At 37.1% G+C, this 21,148-nt stretch overlaps 1 protein-coding gene across 1 annotated transcript in view; it reads right to left on the bottom strand.

Annotated features, from left to right (window-relative positions):
• The window catches only part of LOC114351694 (NACHT domain- and WD repeat-containing protein 1), a 139,720-nt gene that overhangs the window by 84,470 nt on the left and 34,102 nt on the right, over positions 1 to 21,148 (bottom strand). The window contains exon 2 of the mRNA XM_028302996.1: positions 1,774 to 1,936. Coding sequence (XP_028158797.1) covers positions 1,774 to 1,885 — 112 coding nt within the window. The 5' untranslated portion in view covers positions 1,886 to 1,936. The remainder of the gene's footprint in view (positions 1 to 1,773; positions 1,937 to 21,148) is intronic.

Genomic DNA, 21,148 nt, shown 5'->3' with positions numbered 1-21,148 from the left:
TCATATACCCATTTACCAAACACCCTGTATAGTTGTGCCCGTGAATTTGAGCACAGTGCGAGTATTTACGCTTAAATTACTTTATAAATCATACTGAAGTATGAACCATACTCAGGAATTAAAGTAGGTACCTATTGAAACACAACGACCACATGCTCAGATCTGTGCTTGACATGACTTTGACTCCAGTTTAAGCGTAATTTTGAAGAAGCGTAGGTAATTTTGCTGTGTTACACAGGTTACTTAAGAAATCCAGGTAAATTCTACAAAATAACTAGCTAGGATGAAAATATTATTAGCCCATTTCTTCAACGTCAAATGTCATAATAACTTGGATTGAAAATAGCACGTCCGCAACAAAATTAGGAAGAGTTACAGCAGAAATATATTCCAGGCTTCATATTATGCTTGGCACGTGCCACCCATTGTTCAGGCATTCGCGAGAGCCATGTGTTAGAATACAATAACTCAGTTCAAATTCTAGGGGTGCCTGTGGTCGACTCTTTTGCCTGCACTTTAACTGCAGTTTGAAGGTCGAGCCGGTTTTCCCTGCCTTAGGGCTCTATCCTACGCCAATCCAGTTTTGCGGGATCCAGTTATGCAGTATCATGTGAAGACACTTCATCATCATCATCATCACCTCAGCCATAGGATGTCCACTGCTGAACAGAGGCCTCCCCCAATGCTTTCCATGTTACCCGGTTGGTAGCGGCCTGCGTCCAGCGCTTTCCTGCTACCTTTATAATGTCGTCGGTCCACCTTGTGGGTGGACGTCCCACTGGTGAAGACACTTGTGTGTTTGAAATTCGAATTATAATTCGAACAGATCGGGATTTTGCGGGACGCTGTAAAAGGGATGGTCGTGTAAACGTTAATAATAAAACACGTCTACTAACTACTAAACGGAATTCTGTAAAAAAAGATCCTGCAAGAAACGGGATGTCTCCATAGAACAAGCCCTAACTCAGTTGATATTCTAGGGGTGACTGTGTCGACTCCTTTGCCTGTATACTTAGATAACTGCAGTTTGTAGTCTGAGCTAGTTTCCCCGGCTTACAGTTGTTCCAGAATACTTTTGCGTTTTACAATTCCCCCTCGTATAACTCTTTAGACTTTATGACAACAGAAATATAGCATGTTCTGAAAGCTGCTTTTAAAGTGATATATCATTGCACGCCACAAGTTTCTGTTGGGTTTCTTTATTCTAGGATGAGTCTTGTTTTGAATACAAAAGAAGGTGCTTGTTAGGTAATACGCTTGTTAGTTAATACGATTTGAAGATTTTCTATTGCACATCAAACACTTGTTCATTATGTGCTATTATTTTTGTGCCTGTAAACATTTGAGTTTCTTCCACCACTTCTTCTGCCGATGTGTTGTACCGAAGTGCTGGTTGCGCATAGTATTATAAGTGTGCCCTGAAAAGTGTCTACGTACTAATAAAGAATTAGCTGGAGTGGATGAAGTTAGTTTAGTTAGTTTCATCTAGTGACCATTCAGCTACAAAACGCTTACCATTGTAAGCGGAGGCCACAAATATCTTGCCAGCACGAGACCCCGGCCACTTCTCGCTGCTGTGCACAAAGACCTGCAGCGCGACCGCTTGAAGCGATTTAATCGGGAATTAAGCTGAAAAGCGCTTACCATTGTAAGCGGAGGCCACAAATATCTTGACAGCGCGAGGCCCCGGCCACTTCTCGCTGCTGTGCACGAAGACCTGCAGCGCGACCGCTTGAAGCGATGTAATCGGGAATTAAGCTGAAAAGCGCTTACCATTGTAAGCGGAGGCCACAAATATCTTAACAGCGCGAGGCCCCGGCCACTTCTCGCTGCCGTGCACGAAGCCCTGCAGCGCTTGAAGCACGAACGGCTCCGGAGCGCTCATGGCGCCCCCGCGTCACCTCACCCCGCGCTTGTTACTCCTTGCCGCGGCATTCTGTGGACAAAAAAATTAAAATGTATGATTAGGGTGCTACATTCATGGTTAAATACTCGTAATCATCATTCAGATATACACATACAAAGCAACTAGTAGACCGCAATAAGTGCCATACAAGTTTTGCCACCGAATTTGTGACATAACAGTACACATTACACACATCTGGTCCACCTAAATTATGGCGTCAGTTAGTGCAATAGCGAAATAGGATTTTATTTTTGTTTTCTTTCTTCCTCTGTTGGCCGTTGCTATGGCTGTGATCTTATCGACAAATTGGTATTACAGTAGCGAGATAATATTAGTACATTAGAATCGAGTTAAAATATTGGCACTGCCATTATAATTTATGAACTCGACTGTAGGTACCATTAAATTACGCACAGTTGACACTCGAATTTAAAAAAAAATTGTTGCAAAGTCGTACTTATTGCAGCTATTGTACCTTGATTAGCTTGATATCGTGTCGTCTGGCAATAATCATCATGTCATTTGGTTTCTACTGCAGAAGGATGCCCCTTTCTTATTCACCAGAGGCAGAAGGGTAGGAGGCATAGGTACAGTGCCAGTGATTACACAATTTCAATGATAAACATTTTTATATCTTTTGACAAATCATCACAACATTTGAGCAAAGCTTAGTCATTTTATAAAATGCCTCCATTATACATTTTTCCCACAACTTATCCATTTGCTAGAAGCGTTGCCCGACAAATGCTGACATTTACCCAAATTGCGGTGTGGCTCATCTTTCAGACAAATGGGTGATTACGCCGAAGTTTGCGTATTCCCTTAATGTGGCTTAACCATAAGATAAAAAGTTTAAGTAGACCATTTCAAATAACGGAGCCTGCGACCAATAATACTGCGGTTCGTTCGTTTCAGGCCAATGAAGCCCACTACTGGACAAAGGCCTCCCTCAAGGATTTCACAACGATCGGTCCTACGCTGCCCGCATCCAGGTACTTTCCGCGACCTTCAGCAGATCGTCGGTCCACCTAGTTCCCGAGGTCTGCTCACACTAGGTCACCACTCGAGAAATTTTCTGCCCCAATATTATTATGTTTGTACGCTTTGGAGCTCACGGGTCAAAAGTGGCCCGGTCCTTTATAAGGCTTGCGTGGGGATACAGATCCAACACGTAGAGGCCGTTTTAAGCGAAAAATAATCGACAAAAGTAAAAGTGGTGCACATGCTGGATCTAGTCTCTGACTATATCATGGGATGTAGCCAGAGACCAGCCCCAGCCTGTGCACAGGAGCTATTGCAGTTATTTGATAATGGACTAGGGTTATGGATGAAGGATGGATGGACTGGTTACTGGGCTATGGATGGATACTACGGGTCACCTGCCTGGTTCATAGTCTCGGACTGAAAAAATGGCAGGCGGTGACTAGCCAGCGACTAAATGGGCCCCCCCTGGCGTCATGGGTCGTATAGACCGGACTGAGGGGCAACATTGGCGTCTGCCAGCTCAGGGGTGTAGAGAGGTGTGCTGCGCTTTCTCCGAAGTTACTCGCGGCGTTATGCCCTTTAACACTTCCACCCCTGGAGCATATAGCTCTAGCGGCTCCACTCTGGCCGGCCGGTTAAGGCAAGCCAGAGGTGAAAGTCCTGCAGACCCTCTCGGATTCCACTTCGGCAAGCCGAAGACGAGGGTCTTGATCGACTCTCGGGAGCACTCGGGTTAACAACAGGCCCCGTGGTGTCGCTACTCAGTACTCACCAACAGCTCGCCACAAAGAATTATTATTATTATTATATAGCTCTACAAGCTATGTACCCTGCCCACTGCCACTCGAGTTTAGCAGTTCTGCAGTATTCAAAGTAAATTATTTAGGTATTTAAAATAGCTTGGTGGTGGATTTACATAGTATGCGTAGTGTAGCCACTTTTTCTGAACAGCATATGAGGCGAACTTCGTGCGTGCCATACTCTCTCATGAATTATTTACTGCCATAATACATTGTCACGGCATCAAAAACTACCTTTAATTTATTTAAAGGCAACTTATTTATTACTCATGTCTAATTGTGGCGTCAATGTATGTACAGGGACACGCGTCACGCATGTCGGTATAATTTTTCAATAGAAAATAAATTGACAAAGAATATGACAAATGACTCGATGCTTTCTTTACAAATTCACTGAACTAGCTTTTGTCTGCAGTCACATAAAAACCAATTGAGGCGAAAACCGCGTCGTGCGTGAGATGTGCATTCGTTTTCAACCGACTTCAAAAAAGGAGGAGGTTCTCAATTCGACCGGTATGTTTTTTTTTTTCTATGTTTGTTACGCGATAACTCCGCCAATTATGAACCGATTTGAACAAATCTTTTTTCGGCGTATAGGTAATACCTCAAGGGTGGTCCCATTTAAATTTAATAATAGAAAAAACAACCCCCAAGGGCGGAAAATTTGGGATGAACTTTTTTATACGCAATATCTCCGCCGATTATAAATCAATTTGAACGATTATTTTTTGTTGAATAGGTATTATTAAAAGGGTGGTTTCATGCAAATTTGAGGAAAATATTTCACCCCCAAGGGTGGAAAATTGGGGATGAACTTTTTTATACGCAATATTTTTAATTTTTAGTTTTTTTTTGTGTTCACGCATTTGAAGTCGGTTTTATTTTTTTTAATTTAATTATTATATACATTATCTGCATTCTACAGAAGCTGCGGGCCCGCAATCGCCGCGGGCGCGGGTAAAAATCGCGCCACGAGTTCTTAGCCTGATTTGGCACTTCCTTATTATGGTTTTCGTATTCTGTAGTTATTGCGTGAAAGAGTAATTAACATCCATCCATCCGCCCATTAGGATTATAATTAGTAGATTTGTAGGAAGTAGGTACTTCGCCGGAATACTTAAAATTGTGAGCTGTTTATTATATTGAGAAAAGTCAATGTTATAAAATAAACTCAATAAGTCTGGGCCTACTGTTCACAGTTTTAATTTGCGGTCTGGATTTCACGTCGATCGAGCACAACGTTCTATGCATTTACGATTAGTTTCGCGATAACTCTAACGCTTTTTAGATTAAAAACGAGGTTGAATTTATTCACGAGCATTAAAATTATGTTTCCTTTGCAAAATGTGTGGCAAAATTTGTTATTATACGCGGTTTATGGCATAATTGATTGCATTAATGCGAACCACAAAGTTTAATTTGGGTTGGAGATAAAACTAAAATAGATGATGTGGGTTTGGTGGTCGTTTCAAATTTGTGAGTTGATTGATACTGCTTTTATGAGCTGTTAAATTAATTAGTAATAGAGAAACTTATGATATCACCTGTTCACCAACTCTATAATGATCTAATTTTACAATAAAACCTCATTGTGGTTTCGCTTTTTTGCGACTTACTGAGACATAGTGTGACATTGAAACATTGAAGAAATCATTGGACCTCCTCCAATGATCAACAGTGGACGTCCTATGGCTAAAATGATGATGATGACGATGAGACATAATGCCTATTGACCAACTTCATAATATACTGACTGAAAGGATACATTTAATTGATTTATAGTTATGTAGCAGATATACTTTAGTAATTTAACAGAAATAACAACCAGAATATAGATAGTAGTAAAGGTACGAGTAGTTTAAAGTAATTTCATGTGAAATTCAGCATAGGGGCGTTTTTTCTCTACACTCTGAAAGTAAGATGGGAGTTCTTTATGTGTTTCTAAATGATACAATATAGATTTAGATGAATTATAAATCAGCTCCGATCCAAAATTATCTCCCTTATTACTTCTCATGGCCTGGAGAGATTCTCACAAAAGAGGCAGTAATCAAAAGCGAGAAGGCGTCCATTATAATTATGCCTTTTATTGCTGTTACATCGATATTATCAGCAGTAGGTACTTGGATATTATTTATATTGTTATTTTTATTGTTGGTAGCATACCTTATTAACTAGGTATATGTAATTGTTAAAACATATTTCAGCTTGCATTGAGGGGTGTTCTAAATAAAGTATAATGGAGCATACAATACCTATCTTTGTTTAGTGCATGACCATGAAAGTATTTGTTGAATATTATTTCCATCTTTACATACTTCAACAATTTCTTTTGCTGAGATTTTTCTTTTATTCATGACGTCCTGAAGGAGCGTAAGGACGTACTTGTGTAAAATTCGCGAGATAGATGGCGTTGTCTGACAATATACAAGATCCGCTGAATTATGCATCATCCGCATTATTCAGGATGAGAAACATCTGCGGTTTGACAATGAGAAGATTAACAATGTAAATTTTTGGACCCGGAAGGCAGGGATTGGATATCGCAATCCGCAATTTCAGTGGCAAAATATTTTTTGTGAAGATTTTATTTATATTTTATTGTATCGGTGCTATTATCAGTACCAGACAAGCCCGCATGGCGTTCGTTATTTTTGTGCAATCGTAATCGCAAACTATTTTTAATTTCGCATATCTGAATTGGCAACATTCACAATTGGTATTTTACCTGTAGCCTGTAACATTATTTCTGAAAAAACTTTATTTTCTAGTTTATGTTTAACTGGATCCCATCCGAAAGCAGGCAAACCTCTAAATTCAGCAACTTTAAAGTTAATATTCATTGTTGAGCCCCAGACGGAGCAGTCATAGTCTAACACTCTGTGGACTTTACCTAAACACATTTTTACAGACGACAGATTGTACTAGGTACCTACCTACCTATTTTTTACAATCATCATATTACCTAATCGATACGAAACTCTAGTAAAATAACGAGTATTTAACTGCTCACAGCTCACTAATAACTGCTCATAGATCTACATACATCAACGTTTAAATGTAGCCTTGTTAGTGAACTCGGGCCGAGCCCGGCGCACCTGTGGCGTAAGGATCGCATCGATCGCTGGGCACGCCAGCATGCCACATAATTTCACCCCTAATTATAACAACAAAGACCCAACTCCAAACGATTACATATTTCAGGTATTGTCTGTCTTTTTCACTCAACGTAGGATGCTGTTATGAGAGGGCGTGACGGAGAATAAAATTCGAGAGTTCGTTTTGTGACCAGGTATAATTGAAATGCAGAGTACAGAATAAGTTACGTTTTGCAAATAATTTTACGGTATATATCTACCCTATAGGGTAGGGATGGGTTTAATACGGAAAATAACTTCAAATTCAGTTTTGTTTACTTTTGTCACTGTGCCAACATCGCAATATGTTGTAGGTATGGGCCGGAAAGTCGAAACTTGTTTCTGAAAGTTGGCCTCTTCCGACGCAACTCGAATTGCCAAGATACGGGCGTATAATATGAGAGAAAATGATATACAAGATGTTGGCTAGATTAATATCATCACAAAACCTGCAATATTTTATTTTTTACCTTTATTTATTTATTCAGGCATAACAATATTCATAAAAATCGTTAAGATTCTAATCGCTACATCAGATTTTACAATCCATGATAGGCTTCTGCCGTGTCCCGTAACGACCACTATGTACTTACAGTAGGTAGTAGCATCTATGTGCTCTCCGAAGAACAGTTACATGTTTTTTAAAGAATAGTCATTCTTAATAGTTATTTTTACCCAAAATGGAAAGAAGGTTGTGTCTAACCTACCGGGTGTGTATGTTAGGGTTATCATCATCGTCATCAGTTGTAATCATTAAAATCCGAAGATACAGAACAATCAAATTGAATCAGTAATTTCGTCTTCAATGTTCGAGTTTGCAAAAAGTTAAGCTAAGCTAAAACATGCTAAATATTAGAGCCTGTTTGGTCCTTCTTAGTATGCAGTAGGTACCTACAGTGTATCTAATGTACTTGCTATGAAGCTACAGCAAACAATTAGATCTATTATGCAGCCAGATCGCTAGCCATTCCTGCGTGACGTTCCGCACCTGTGGCGTCACCGCTATCGATTGAGCTGCACGCTAAGTAAATACCTATGCAAATGCTGGGCACGGTCAATTGAGGAAGTAGACATGTCAATCGTTATGATAATATGTCGTATGACTTTCCTTCTAACGATATCCCCCGAGAGAATCATGATGATGATTATATTGATGATGAAAGGATACAAATAAGCGACGATAGCCGAATGGTGGAGGAGTCGGACTGGCCGAATCATGATCCGAAGAACGCGGTTCGATCGTCACCGCCGCTCGACTATTGTGGGGAACCCACTCATAATAAAATACCTCGAGGGGTAAACAGGTTAGTTACAAAAAAGCTTTCGAATTCGAATGAAACCAATATATTTACAGCTCTAGATTTCGTTGCATACCTATTCTAACTGATAATATTGCAAAAACAATGGCTGCAAAAAATTCTGTAAAAGTAATGTCTGTAGTTCTGTATCTGTAGTACAAGTAGGTAAATACATAAAAAACAATGTTCCTCTTTCAGACAATAAACGGCAAGTAGACTATTATGTGGGCATCTGTATAATAAGGTGGTTAGGACGAGTCAGATAAAAAAGATCGAAGCCGACAGTCCCGGCAGTTCCACTAACTGCCTGTAGTGTTCCATAAACCATTCCAGACGTCTATGGCGACTCATAAAGCCAGACAACAAGCCTGTTACGGCCCATTTGATTTATAGCGGCAGTATTCAGGTGCTATACACGCGAGTCTGAAAGTTGTTAATAATTTGCATAATATTTTTATTTTAGCCGTGTGTGTAGATCGTGCCATCCACGAAGACGCGCCCCACCAATTTCTGGTCGAGGGAAGCGCGGGGTGCGGGGAGTTTGATCCGAGCAATCCAAGCGTCATTATTGTAGTGTACGTGTGCACTCATGAATAATTTAGAAGATTAATAAGTATTTTAATTTTTCACTCAATTTTTCTTTACAAATACGACGGTTAAGAGCGTTGTAGCAAAAAGTTGGCGTTCGAATTTTAGGTTTTTATTGCTTGACGTCGCGTAGTGAGTGCGCAAACTGCATTTATCTGTACAATTTCAACGCTGCGTCGACTAAACGATCTTAATATTCGTAGTTGTTGTATCGTACCTAAGACACTACATCATACATAATAATAAAGAAATAATATATAATTTACCTATTTGATTTTTTCTCAGATTAGACTTTTAGCAAAATCAAGTTACGTAATTGATGTATTTTTTACACTAGTAAATCCCGCGACAAGTTTTTAATCTTTAAATTGAGTAAAGTAGGTAATAAGTTGATGGGTTTGAAAGAATTTATGTTTTATTTTATTATTTTTACAGCATCAAAAGCTTGTTTATGAAAAATATTTACTATTTAAATTTTACTTTTGACTTTTTAGTTTTTATGATGCGGGATGGAAAAATTAAAATTTATTTTGATTTTGTGACGTTTCCGCACATAAATATGGATAGGTTAAATAAATAGAATGAAATGTATGAAAACGAGCGTGCCATTTTTTAAACGTTATCTATAATATCTGTGTCCATCAAAGAGCTTGTAACTAAACATCGTAAGCGCCTTTCACATTATTATCTAAAAGTTAATAATAAATATTTAGTTTTTGTAAATCTAAACAAGTCAGGAAATCAAAGAGGTAAATACTGATATCATTGTGATTTTATAGAATTTATTATTATAGGTAAACCACGGCCGTATAATGCTAAAAAATCAGAGGTAACTTTAAGATTTTTATCCATAGAGCAAAATTTATCTAATCGTGAAAATTATAAATAACTTGAAAAAATCGAACTGCCTAAGGCGGGAATTGAAAGTTATTTATAATTTTCAAATTAGTTTGAGATGCGACTCTAAACGCTAAAAAATTAATAATTATCTAATCGTGTTTTTAAACAGTTATCCCATTAGGTACACATGTGTTCTGTAATACAAACCCATCAAAAACAATACTTGTCAAAAAACCAAGTCTCACTACTCAGTTGTTCTACGGTAAAAAGTTGTGAGATCCATGTAATACCAAGTCCAGTCCAGGAAAGCATTAACGTTTTACATAAATATATTATTGACTTGGCCATCGCATGAAAACACGTGTAAATTAAATTATTTAGTGCGAAATGAAACGAAATTTTGCATGCCTGTGTAGACGTGCAAAATTTCAGCTCAATGGGAAAACGGGAAATAAGTAAATTTTAAGTTGCAAGATTTTACAACTCCAGATGTCAAAGAAAATTAAAGCTTGTAGATAGCTTTACAAAGAAAAGAAAGATTTATGAAGAAAATAAAAAGTACTGTCTACGATACTGTATGGATCATAATGGTCTGAAAATAAACGTATTAGGTATTATATTATTATTATTATATTTTAACATTGACATCAAAATTTTGGATGTCAAAAATCTGTCTAACATAAAACACCGGTTATTGTCAGTTAGGGTCAAAGTTAGGTGGTGCATCAGCCTCAGCCTTAGTGTATTTTAATTAAATTTAATACAAATAAGGATGAAGAAAATAATCGATAAGTGATCTCACTCGAATATTTCTTATAGTAGGTATACAAGATGTCGAACAAATGGTTACTTACTGAAAAAGTGCTTCATGAGACCTAGCAAACGGCATCAATAATATGTTTAAGAACGAACTGAATCTATTCAAAAAACCTATATTTCCAGCTTTCATACATTTAATACAGTTACAAACAAACACGAAATCAATGGTTTCTGAGAATTCTGAGTGCCTTAATGCCGTCCCCTTTATCTGTTTATTTAGTATTTATTAATTAGTATCTCTTGATGATATTGTAGCAAGTTAAACCTAAAATCATGTTTTCCGTAAATAATTTAAATAAGAATGCAATTTACGAGTTTGTTGTTTGATTATTATATATTACTCAATTAAAAATTTAAATTTAAAAAATTAACACTTCTAATATGGTAGGTATGGCTGGCGGCATACATTTAGTATGAAATTCGGAAACATTGAATTTTCGCATAGATCCAGTTTATTCTTTGACCTATTTATTGTTATTGTTTTAAAGAGCTCATGAAGCACTTACAGGAACAGTAAACAGTTTCTCGATATCTTGTATAATTAAAAATCAAGTGAAATCACTTATCGTTTCCACCCTGTACCTATACTTTTAAAAATAAACTCATTTTATACGTTCATTTGTATAAGTATCTACAATACAAATACCTAACCAACTTAGTTGACGTTTTATAAAACTATTTGTCTAAGTGTCATCGAGCGACCGCTGGTGGATTTGCCATTTACCTGACCTACCCCTTTATTACTAAACGTTTAATATCAGATGAATAGTTACGCACCAATTTCTTTCATTCAGTCGTCAGTAATTGAACTTTCGGAAAAACATGACGAAGCGTTGTGTGACCATACAGACGCTATTCAACTTTTATTAGTAAGGAAGAGTATATTTTATGTTGGTAGAAACACAATAGCATAGACTAATGTTTTGACACCCTGTTAAAATTTTTATTAGTCATTTATTTTTTCCTGACCAAACAGATACCATAATAATATCTTTTATCTATTCTACCCATATTCTGTAAGTAAAATAATAAAAAGTTTGAAAAGAAAGAAATTACAAGTCCGATTTACCTAAACAAATAAATTAAAAATACTTGCGGATCAAAAGTACTCAATCATACTACAATTTACGAAAAAATCACGCGTGACGCATATACGTCAGTGGGCAGTCAACTGACATAGACCCGGCGTCTACGAGTGCCAAAGCACGACTGATTTATGCCATTTGATGCACCCGATTTTATAGTATTTTCAAATTAATTTTTCATTTGAAGATTGAAGATAGATATTTTTTCTTTTTCACACAATAATAGTACTATGTTTCTTCTTAAGTATAAAGTAGTTTATGTTGCCAAATGACTTTTAGATTATGAGATGTGACCTGTTTTCTTGCAGTAATTTTCTCGAATTTTGACTATCTTAGACATGATAAAAATGCATTTTAATGAATTAAACATCAAAATTTTCTCAATACACTTTCTTCTTCAGGGTATGCTTATTCTAATGAATACATTCTATCTTCTTACTTAGAAATAAATTTGTTGTAATATTAGTTCAAAGTTGTGCCTTCGCGAGTTACCTGGAAATCGGGCTTTCGAAATTCGCTGTTTTCGTAGGCAAAAATCCAATTTGAACGAGATTTTGTCAATAGACATTCCGTAAAAACGTATGATAATTACGATGATATAAGTCAAAAGAAGCTATAACAATAAATTATATGACTAAAATCATTTCGAAATCTGCCAAATTCTCGATTTCTGCATGAAAAATGTGACAACGCTCTTAACAAAATTTTTTCACACTAAAATAGTAATAAATGTTGTTGAAACAAACATACGAGTAGGTCAGTACAATGATGTGCTATTGTTTGTTGGTTCAATAAAATAGACTGTAATTACAAACACAAATTGAAGTGAATGTACCTTTTGTTCTACAGAAATAAAGTGCGGGCGCTTCATGACACATTTCCATTATTTGACCGAATGGCGAATGGGTTAACAACGCCAACGCGCATGTTATGATTAACGCGTGCGGGCAACTTGTGGTTAACGCAAGGTGGCCGGTCAACGCCAGAATTAGGTCAGATGGATTGCGTAGAGTCGACCTATCTATACTATGGTGCTGGTTGAAGTAGGATAAACTTTGGAAACTGTGTTGTTAACACAATCCCTCATGTTACCTATGAAATATAAGGGAGGTAGGTTTGTTTTAATAAGGAAATAAAATAAGCTTAAGCAATAATATATTTACACTTGTACTTATGAGAATTCTGCTTAATTTGCGCCGTGTTGCTAAACCTTTGTGTCATGGAGCAGATGTTGCAAGAAAAAGAGCTTTTTGCGGTACAAGCAACGACATCAATTAAAACAACGACGTGGTTGTCGCAGAAAAAGATCATAAACAATAATACGTTTTTTTAGCTAATGAAAAACATACTTAACAGCAGCTGGTATACTCAGTATAGTATTGCTAAGTGAAATCCGATCACTTCGCAAAGAAGCAAAACTTTTCTCTTTCAGGATTCGAATGACGTCATTGATCAGGACAAGAAAATAACCTATCTCATTCCATGGACCATGGCTGGTATCGCTCACAGAACTGACAACCATAAGGAAAAAGGCTAACGGGTTGCGACCACGAGCAATGTGTGTAGGCTTCCCTTTTGTTGTGATAAAGAATTTGTAGATATAAAAAGCGATGTAGGTAGGTATATTAAAAACATTTTCATCATCATCATTTCAGCCACAGAACGTCTAATGCCGAACATAGGCCTCCCCCAATCACTTCCACATCGCCCGGTTGGTAGCGGCCTGCATCCAGCGCCTTTCTGCTACCTTTACAAAAAACATTTTACTGCTCTCTAATTTTGACTGTGCTCAAAAGTTTTAACTTAACAAAATATTGACAAATTCCTCAGCCAATTAGGTCGTGGCGACATGTTCGCCCAACACAAAGGGAGCGCCCGTCATTGTGCCAATGTCGACGGTTATGAGCAACCGCCATGTATCTAATTACTTAACGTTCGAGGCCAATGTTCCAAGTTTAAATGAAATTTCGACAGTCTACCAGATAGCCTTATCTTACAGCATAATCCCTTCGAACAAAACGCTGCAGGTTTAATTAAATTTTGCGCACGTAACGTCGGATATGACATCAACAGTCGAAAAGACTGGATAACCCACGCCTTTTTGCCGTGCAAATGATACGTATAGGAATTCAGATGGGAACATTGAAATGCTAAAATGAAACTTTGTTTTTATTGTGCTGATTGTGTCGCGATGTTTATTTTCAGTTATTGTCGTTGTTTATTTTGACGACGTCATTTTGTATGGCAGTAGATGTTGCACTTTTATTTAACGACTAATTCACAATAAGAGCCAATTTTTTACTTCTTTTATGATTCCTGCTGAAATTGAAACTTGGTTAATATCCAAACAACCAGATTACTGAGCCTCTCATAGTTATGAATTACTAAACGATTATCTATGTTAAATTGTGCTAGGAATTATCATACATAACACGGACCATCGAAGCTTATGCTAAATCGTTAATTTAATTCTAAAATGTACGAGTAGGTTTTATTGCGGCATCAATTTATCAAAATTAATGTAGGTAGGCACTGTAAGCAAATCAAAACCAAGTAAAGGATTAAGTTTGTTCTAAAAACAAAGCATAGGTTACGGTTTGCATTGCAGTTTGCAGCCTTATCAGGCAATCGCAAAACTTCTTTTTTCGCAACCCATAAAAACTGCTTTTTGTTACTTTATGGCCGGATCGCGTGTCCCGTAACATTGAGTTAGTATTCGTGGCATAAATCCGTGAGTTGTAAACTGTCGTTAAATACAAGGCTCTAATCGTATCCGATGGCATAGTCAAAGTGGATAGTAAATCACCTTGGCTATGAGGACTGACTGGTTACCTTTCTCTTTGGCTAACTAAACGAAAGCAGAACTTTTTTTGTTGTAAAATCGCTTCTAAAATAGCTACATCTCGTAGCATTTAGCTTGACCTCTGATTCGGCAACAGTCGTTTTGTTTTGTTGTTTGTTACTAGGTATTTTCTGTGTTAAAGTGATGTGGAATCCATAATGCAGCTACGTCATAGAGAAAAATTTTAACCACAATTATTATACGAGTACACTCAACCCCACATCACAAATCCTTTGTGACTAGGGTTGCCAGGTCCAAAATCACAAAAGCCGGACTTTGTGCTTCATTTGGCCGGACATTTGATTGGACAGTGCAATTAGTTGTCAGTTCACGAGTGAGTACTATCATCATCGGTTACTATCCAACATCCTGATGCGTGCGCTTCATATGATTCTGTGGCTCGACTTTCGCCTGGCGCGGCAACCAAATAAAAAGCCTAATATAAGCCGGACAGGCCGGACAAGGCAATATTTGGCCGGACAAGTCCCTAAAAAGCCAAACATGTCCGGCTAAAGCCGGACGCCTGGCAACCCTATTTGTGACAGCTCAGCCGAAACAAGAATTTACGCCAAAGAGTGTATCAAACATCTATGACGATTTTGGTTCTTGAAATTAACCGCTGGAGGCGCTGTACAATCTGTCATACATATCATGTCATTCTCGTGTTGTAACAAAAAATTATAGTCTAATACATTATCAACTGTACAAGATGTTCTACCATTAATATTTCACTCTGACGATATAGGCGCTATATTTCGGACCGTATAATTTGGTTCACGCCCCCACCTGTGATCACGTGATTTAATTTGTGTCGACAAATATTAAGCCTGTTAAATTAACGCCAATTTGGTAACTCGATTTGATCCAAGAATCTAAATGAAATTATTTTACCGACTTGGAGGTAGATAAATTAACATTGAGAGACATGACTTTAATAATGATACATTTTGATGCATATCTTTATATTATGTTATCACTTAATTAGGGACATTTCAACAATATTAATTCCAAAACAGTATTTAAAGCGGCTCTTACTTAAAAGAGTTTACTGTCCGTTTATAAATTTTATAACAGAGAAAAACTTGAATAGTGAATCCGATCAGTGTCTCTCACTCGATAATATCCTTTTTGTCAAGTCCATATTGACCATAAGTCAAGTCAAGTCCGAAAGTGAGAATTTAGTAAAAAAATTAACATAAAAGTTTAAAATATTAAATTTTTAATGCCTCTCTTATCGTATACCGTAAAAACACCCTCAATCATCAACGGTCAAACTTTCCACAAAGAAAACTTGGTAATTCTCAAATACTAAATATTCAGAGCGAATTTACTCATACAATATGCACGAATAAGGATTTCCCTAATACCCCAAGGAAAGATAAATCCATAATCTAATTCTAATACGCAAGGATCCCGCCTGTCGTTGCGGAGCAACTTTAAGCCCCTAAGATGATAATGTGACAAGGGATATAACACTTAACGCACTTAAAACACTCTTATTGCGTTTAAATTACGGTCCGAAATTGGCAAACAGAATTCTGAAAGGGCTTATCACGGTCAGCGATAATACCATAGTCCGCGGACTAGATTTTTCCGCCGAGAAAGTATTTTGTCATACAAAAATTATTCATCGTTAGTGAAGTTTTGTGGCGAAGGTATTTGTACGACATGATTACTTGTCGAAAGAAGTGGACATATTTTTTGGATTTTAACATAAAAAGAAACTTTTGGGTTGTGATTTGGAAACCTTGTTTTTCGAAAACATGAAGTTACGTAAATGAGGAAAAGGCATCTACTGGAAAAATCTTTTATTATTACTTTTTACGTAACTTTTACTGCACAAAGAAGTTCTGTGTTCACTTATAAAACAACGAAAATATATCAACTATAGAATTTTTCAGTGTACGTAAACAAAACATGGTGCTATGCATAGATAACCTAACATAACGTTGGAGGCAGGTAAGTAAACTAGGTCATATTGTGCGAGGCAACGTAATTTACGCACCACCAGGCCGGGATATTTGTTTTAACTATAGAACACATAAATGGACTTCCCTGCATTCAGCTATTTGATCATCATTTTAGCACAGCATTATCTAGAGCTTTCATACCGTTACTTTAATTAGGATCCGATTTCAGTACTGAAACTATCAAATCATAAAACTTTCTTTGAATAAAAGTTTTTTTATGCATAACGAGGCAGGTATTTCATCACAATCGCACCTGGTGTTAAGTGGGATGCAGTCTAGGATGATATCTACATTTATCTGCCCTGTAAGTGCCTATTCACTGTCGCCTTGAATTGGCCCGGATTATAGTCTTCGGGAAAGACAGCAGCGTCTGCAGGTAGCGAATTCCAGTCCCTAGCTGTTCGCATTATAAAAGAGTAATCGAACCGCATATGTATACAATAGTATGTAGTTTGTAAGCTTTAATCTAATAAAACTATCTCTCAATCAAGCGTATTAATTGCTTACTTTGGGGCTAGATGGCGCTGTGTGAGATTGTCCAAAGATATTTATTTATTTATCGATAAACTAATCGCAATTTTAGAAGTACATAGTTCAATTTCATCAAAATCAATTACTTTTTTATGCCTTTCTGTCGTTTTCCATGATAGGTACAATGTATAAACCTAGGTTGGTTGGTTGATAAATTGCAATTATATCACCAGCTTACAAACGTCATTTTCATTCATATCCTCATTTCCACGAACAGTAATCTTCACCGACGAGCGTTCATCCAACTCAATAGTAAGACAGATCATGATAAATACTGCGGTATCTTATGTGGTTGAAATAAGTTCTATATTCCTACAAAAATGTCCAATCTTATGTGTTATCCACTATACCTAATTCCTAATGATATTATGAGGGCAATTGAAGATGGTATCACGCACGTGGAGGAAATGAGGAGTTATTTACACGTCCTCTTGGAGTCGCGTGACGGCGGCCGAAACACTACTCGTAAAAAGCCCTGTTTGTTTCATTATTTATTCCCTACGAGTATTCCTGACGACCTTGGCTTTAATTATAGGGGGTTAATGCATCTTTAATCAGCCTACATGACATGTTAGATACTCTACAAGTCATGTAGGCGAGGCAGAGATTCTTAAAACTATCTAGTTTGTAGAATCTATTATCTCCCTAATTTTTCAAGATAAAAACAAAATATCTGTGATCTGTATAAACTAGACTAAGCTGAAGTGAGATAAGTATCATTATAATGAGACCCTATAATCATTGTGTTATTAATTGCAAATAAAGTAAACGTTCTCGAGAAAAGTTCTCGAGTGGGGCAAAAAAGTGGGGCAGAAAAGTTCTCGAGTGGCGACCACGGGCTGGAAGACGTAGCGTGGGCAGGCCTCCTACTAGGTGGACCGACGATCTCGTAAAGGTCGCGGGAAGAGCCTGGATGCGGGCAGCGCAGGACCGTGCATTGTGGAAAACCTTGGAGGAGGCCTTTGTCCAGCAGTGGACGTCATTTGGCTGAAACGAACGAACGAACGAAAGTAAACGTTCCTTCGCGTTTTCTTTCGGGGAAATTAATTACATAACAAGGGTCTAATCCCTTGACTAGAGGGCGTAGATAGAGGGATAGGTATGATCCCAATGATGATGTCTATATCGTGACCAAATCTTAGAATCTACTTCAGTAATCATTATTTTATGAAATTGCTGTATTTGATGTTATTTAAAACACCCACTGCCCATCAAGATAAGGTTTTAGAAAATATAAGTGCTACTTTATTAAACAGTACAGAAACGAACAGCAACTAAAATGACATGATGAATGTAGGCAAGTACTTGCGAAAATTACATCCAACACATACCAGGTAATCCCTAATGCGGCGCCTCCACGCGAATTCGAGTTTTAGTTCCCTGCAAATTACCAGAACAACACGCCAGACTGGCATTAGCGTTATGGTAATACACGCTTCGAGTACGAAATAATACGCAGGTGCAGTTTAAACTTTACTTAAATGGTTTAAAATTTCCCTGGGTTTAAAATTCTCGATAGGTATTTAAAGGTATAGGTACAAATTAAGTATAATTTTATTTAGTTATTAACTTCGTTTCAATTTGGTTTGATGCGTAGCTTGCTTTGATAGTTTTAATCTTTTTTGAACTACTAAAAGCTGTGTTAGAAAATTTCATTTATACAATAATGTTCAACAGATTCAGTTTTATTACAGTCAAATTGTAAAAATCACTTCTAGAAACCGTATGTATGATTAGAATAGTTTTGATAATGTAGAGTTTTGTTTTATGTAACTTTAACAAAGGTCAAAAGTCTGTCAAACTCCATACAAAAAATACTGTTTATTGTTATAGTTACGGTTAAAGTACGTTGGTGCAACTCAGCCTAATCGGTATACCAATTTAAATCAACCCTCCATAACATATCCGCGTTACCGTACCATCACCCAGCTGCCAATTACCGTGGTCCTACCCTCAAACTTGCGTCTGTGATTCCCCGGAACTAAATATTACATGGCCTGTGCTATTTTAGTAGTACCTTAACCCTAAGCACCTTTAAAGGTGCTTGCTATTCTAAATCAAACTGCAGAAAGCAGCTGCTGATATCACGTGCAGTGGCTGCTATGAAATTTATAGTTTTAGGCTGAGTTGCACCACTTAAATTTAACAATAACTTTAACGATAACCGGTGTTTTTACCCGACTGCGCCAGAAGGAGGGTTATGTTTTTTGTCACTTTTTGACGTTTGTTAAAAGTCAAAGCAAGATGGTGCAACTCAGCCTTAGTGTTTGTGGGCTCAATTTCTATTAAGTTTGCTAAAGTGTATAATTATGTATATTACACTACTTATAGTGTGATATACTCGTAAATACAAATTAAATTACCATTTCGCGCTTCGAAGGACATGTCGTTAAATTACAGACACTAATATCTATACGAAGAAGGAAATCCTTCTTATCATATCATTCATATCCTCCTTCCTCAACGCGGCGTTATGTTAAAAACTTTATAGTTCTATCATACATAATATTCTACAAGCGTTCATTCGTAAAGCGGTGTAACACTGATTCAAGCCGCCATAACACAATATCCTCATTAGTGTACCACCATTACCAAGGCTGCCAATTAACATGTACCTATCCTCCAAACTGACGATAACTCCCGACCCGTTTAGGGTTACCAGCTACAAAAATAAGCTTTCCCTCCAAATAGTGTGCTTACCATGAGTTTACATTAGGTATGCTCTCTAGCGACTGTGTAAAAAAAAAGTCATGAAAATGTACGACAGATTTTACAGCGTCTCTGGTGGTTATTTTCAAGAACTTATTTTCATCATAGATTTTTGCCGCAATTGTTAGCGATGATGTTTAATGGAAATAACTTTATGGTAACTACAGAAGTAATGTAAAAACACTACATAATAATTATATTATGTTTATCGTATTAAATCTTTTTCGTTTTTGTTTTTTCATGTTTAATTTTTGGTTTTCTCAATTTCTAACAGTTAAACCCTCTTTTCCTGACAACCCGACGTGGCAAAATTTTCCATTATTTCAGGAAAGTTGCTGTCATCTGGCAACCCTGCTCGCAACCCCGTCTGAGGTTTCCCGGAATAAAATATTACATGACCTTTAACATTTAGTAGTTGACATAGGTTGTACTCACAAATCAGGCTTTGGGATTAACATTTTAGTTTTAAGGGCTTTGAGAACTAATCCATTAGGAAGCATAGTTTTAGCCAAAGTTAAATTAGCTTTTGTGTCTCGTTAATAAGTAAATAATAAAAAGTCTGGTGTGATCCCAAAACGTAGTACGCATGTAATTAAGCACACATTTAATGCCTCTATTCTTGTGAAACTAAGGCTAAATAATAATAATAATAAATAAAATATCTTTATTCTCACCATAATCTTACAAATGAGGTACATAAGACTGATTAAAAGGAACATTTTACCGATTATGGCGGGTTGACACCTGAACTAGGAAAGATCCTGTATCTCAGGTTGCCAACCCTCCACCTCTAATACTACTATGGGCTCTGCAAAAAATCTTAATTATATTACATACCTACTGATTACGATTATGGATTACTTAATGATTATGTTAAGTGCATTATTTAAATGCATCATATAAAAGGTCAACACCAACCTCTATCTACTTTTAGCAAAAGTGATCTTTTGTTTTCAATATTCCTTAACGGCATTCCAAACTATGGGCTCCGTGTGAATTTCTGTAATATTTTTTCAGTGGATTCTTTTTTTTTTGGGAAATAAAATGCCGATCGTTACCTCGTGTCGGCACTTTAACCAATCCAGTAAAATTTTAAAGTATATTTCGTACCTGTTGCCAATATCGACGTGCGCTACGTTTCCGCAATGACAGCGCTACGTTTCCGCGATGACGGTGTTAATACGCGGATATTATTGCATAAAAAAAGTGGTAACTCCCGCTCAGATAGTTGAACATGAGTGGCATACTCTTCATGTCTCTCCATCTATGTTCATATTATGATCAGAAACTTCACTGTAATCTAAGATGGATACTACACTGGGGGCAACTTTTCAAGACGCATTTTTGTGATGATTATATGATTTGGGTTTAATTGTTGCATTTCATGCTCAATACATTCTAAACTGAAGTCAGCTTTCAAAAATAGAAGCAGTGTTCTAAAGCTTCAAGAATGCTTGTGCTAGAAGCTTGTCTATTATACAAGATACAAACTTATTTCACAAAGAAATGTATCACCTTGAGATAAAATTGAACATCGGTACAAAGTGTGTACATTCCATGCTGTATACATTGTGTGTAATTGGAGGCGGCACAATACGAGGGCAAACAGGCGGTTGCCTCCAAATTGGATGCGTGTATG

This window comes from Ostrinia furnacalis, unplaced genomic scaffold (assembly GCF_004193835.3).
Source record: "Ostrinia furnacalis isolate ACB-3 unplaced genomic scaffold, ASM419383v2 OfSCF1172, whole genome shotgun sequence".
Lineage (NCBI taxonomy): Eukaryota > Metazoa > Arthropoda > Insecta > Lepidoptera > Crambidae > Ostrinia > Ostrinia furnacalis.
This window is presented reverse-complemented; position numbering and strand designations above follow the sequence as displayed.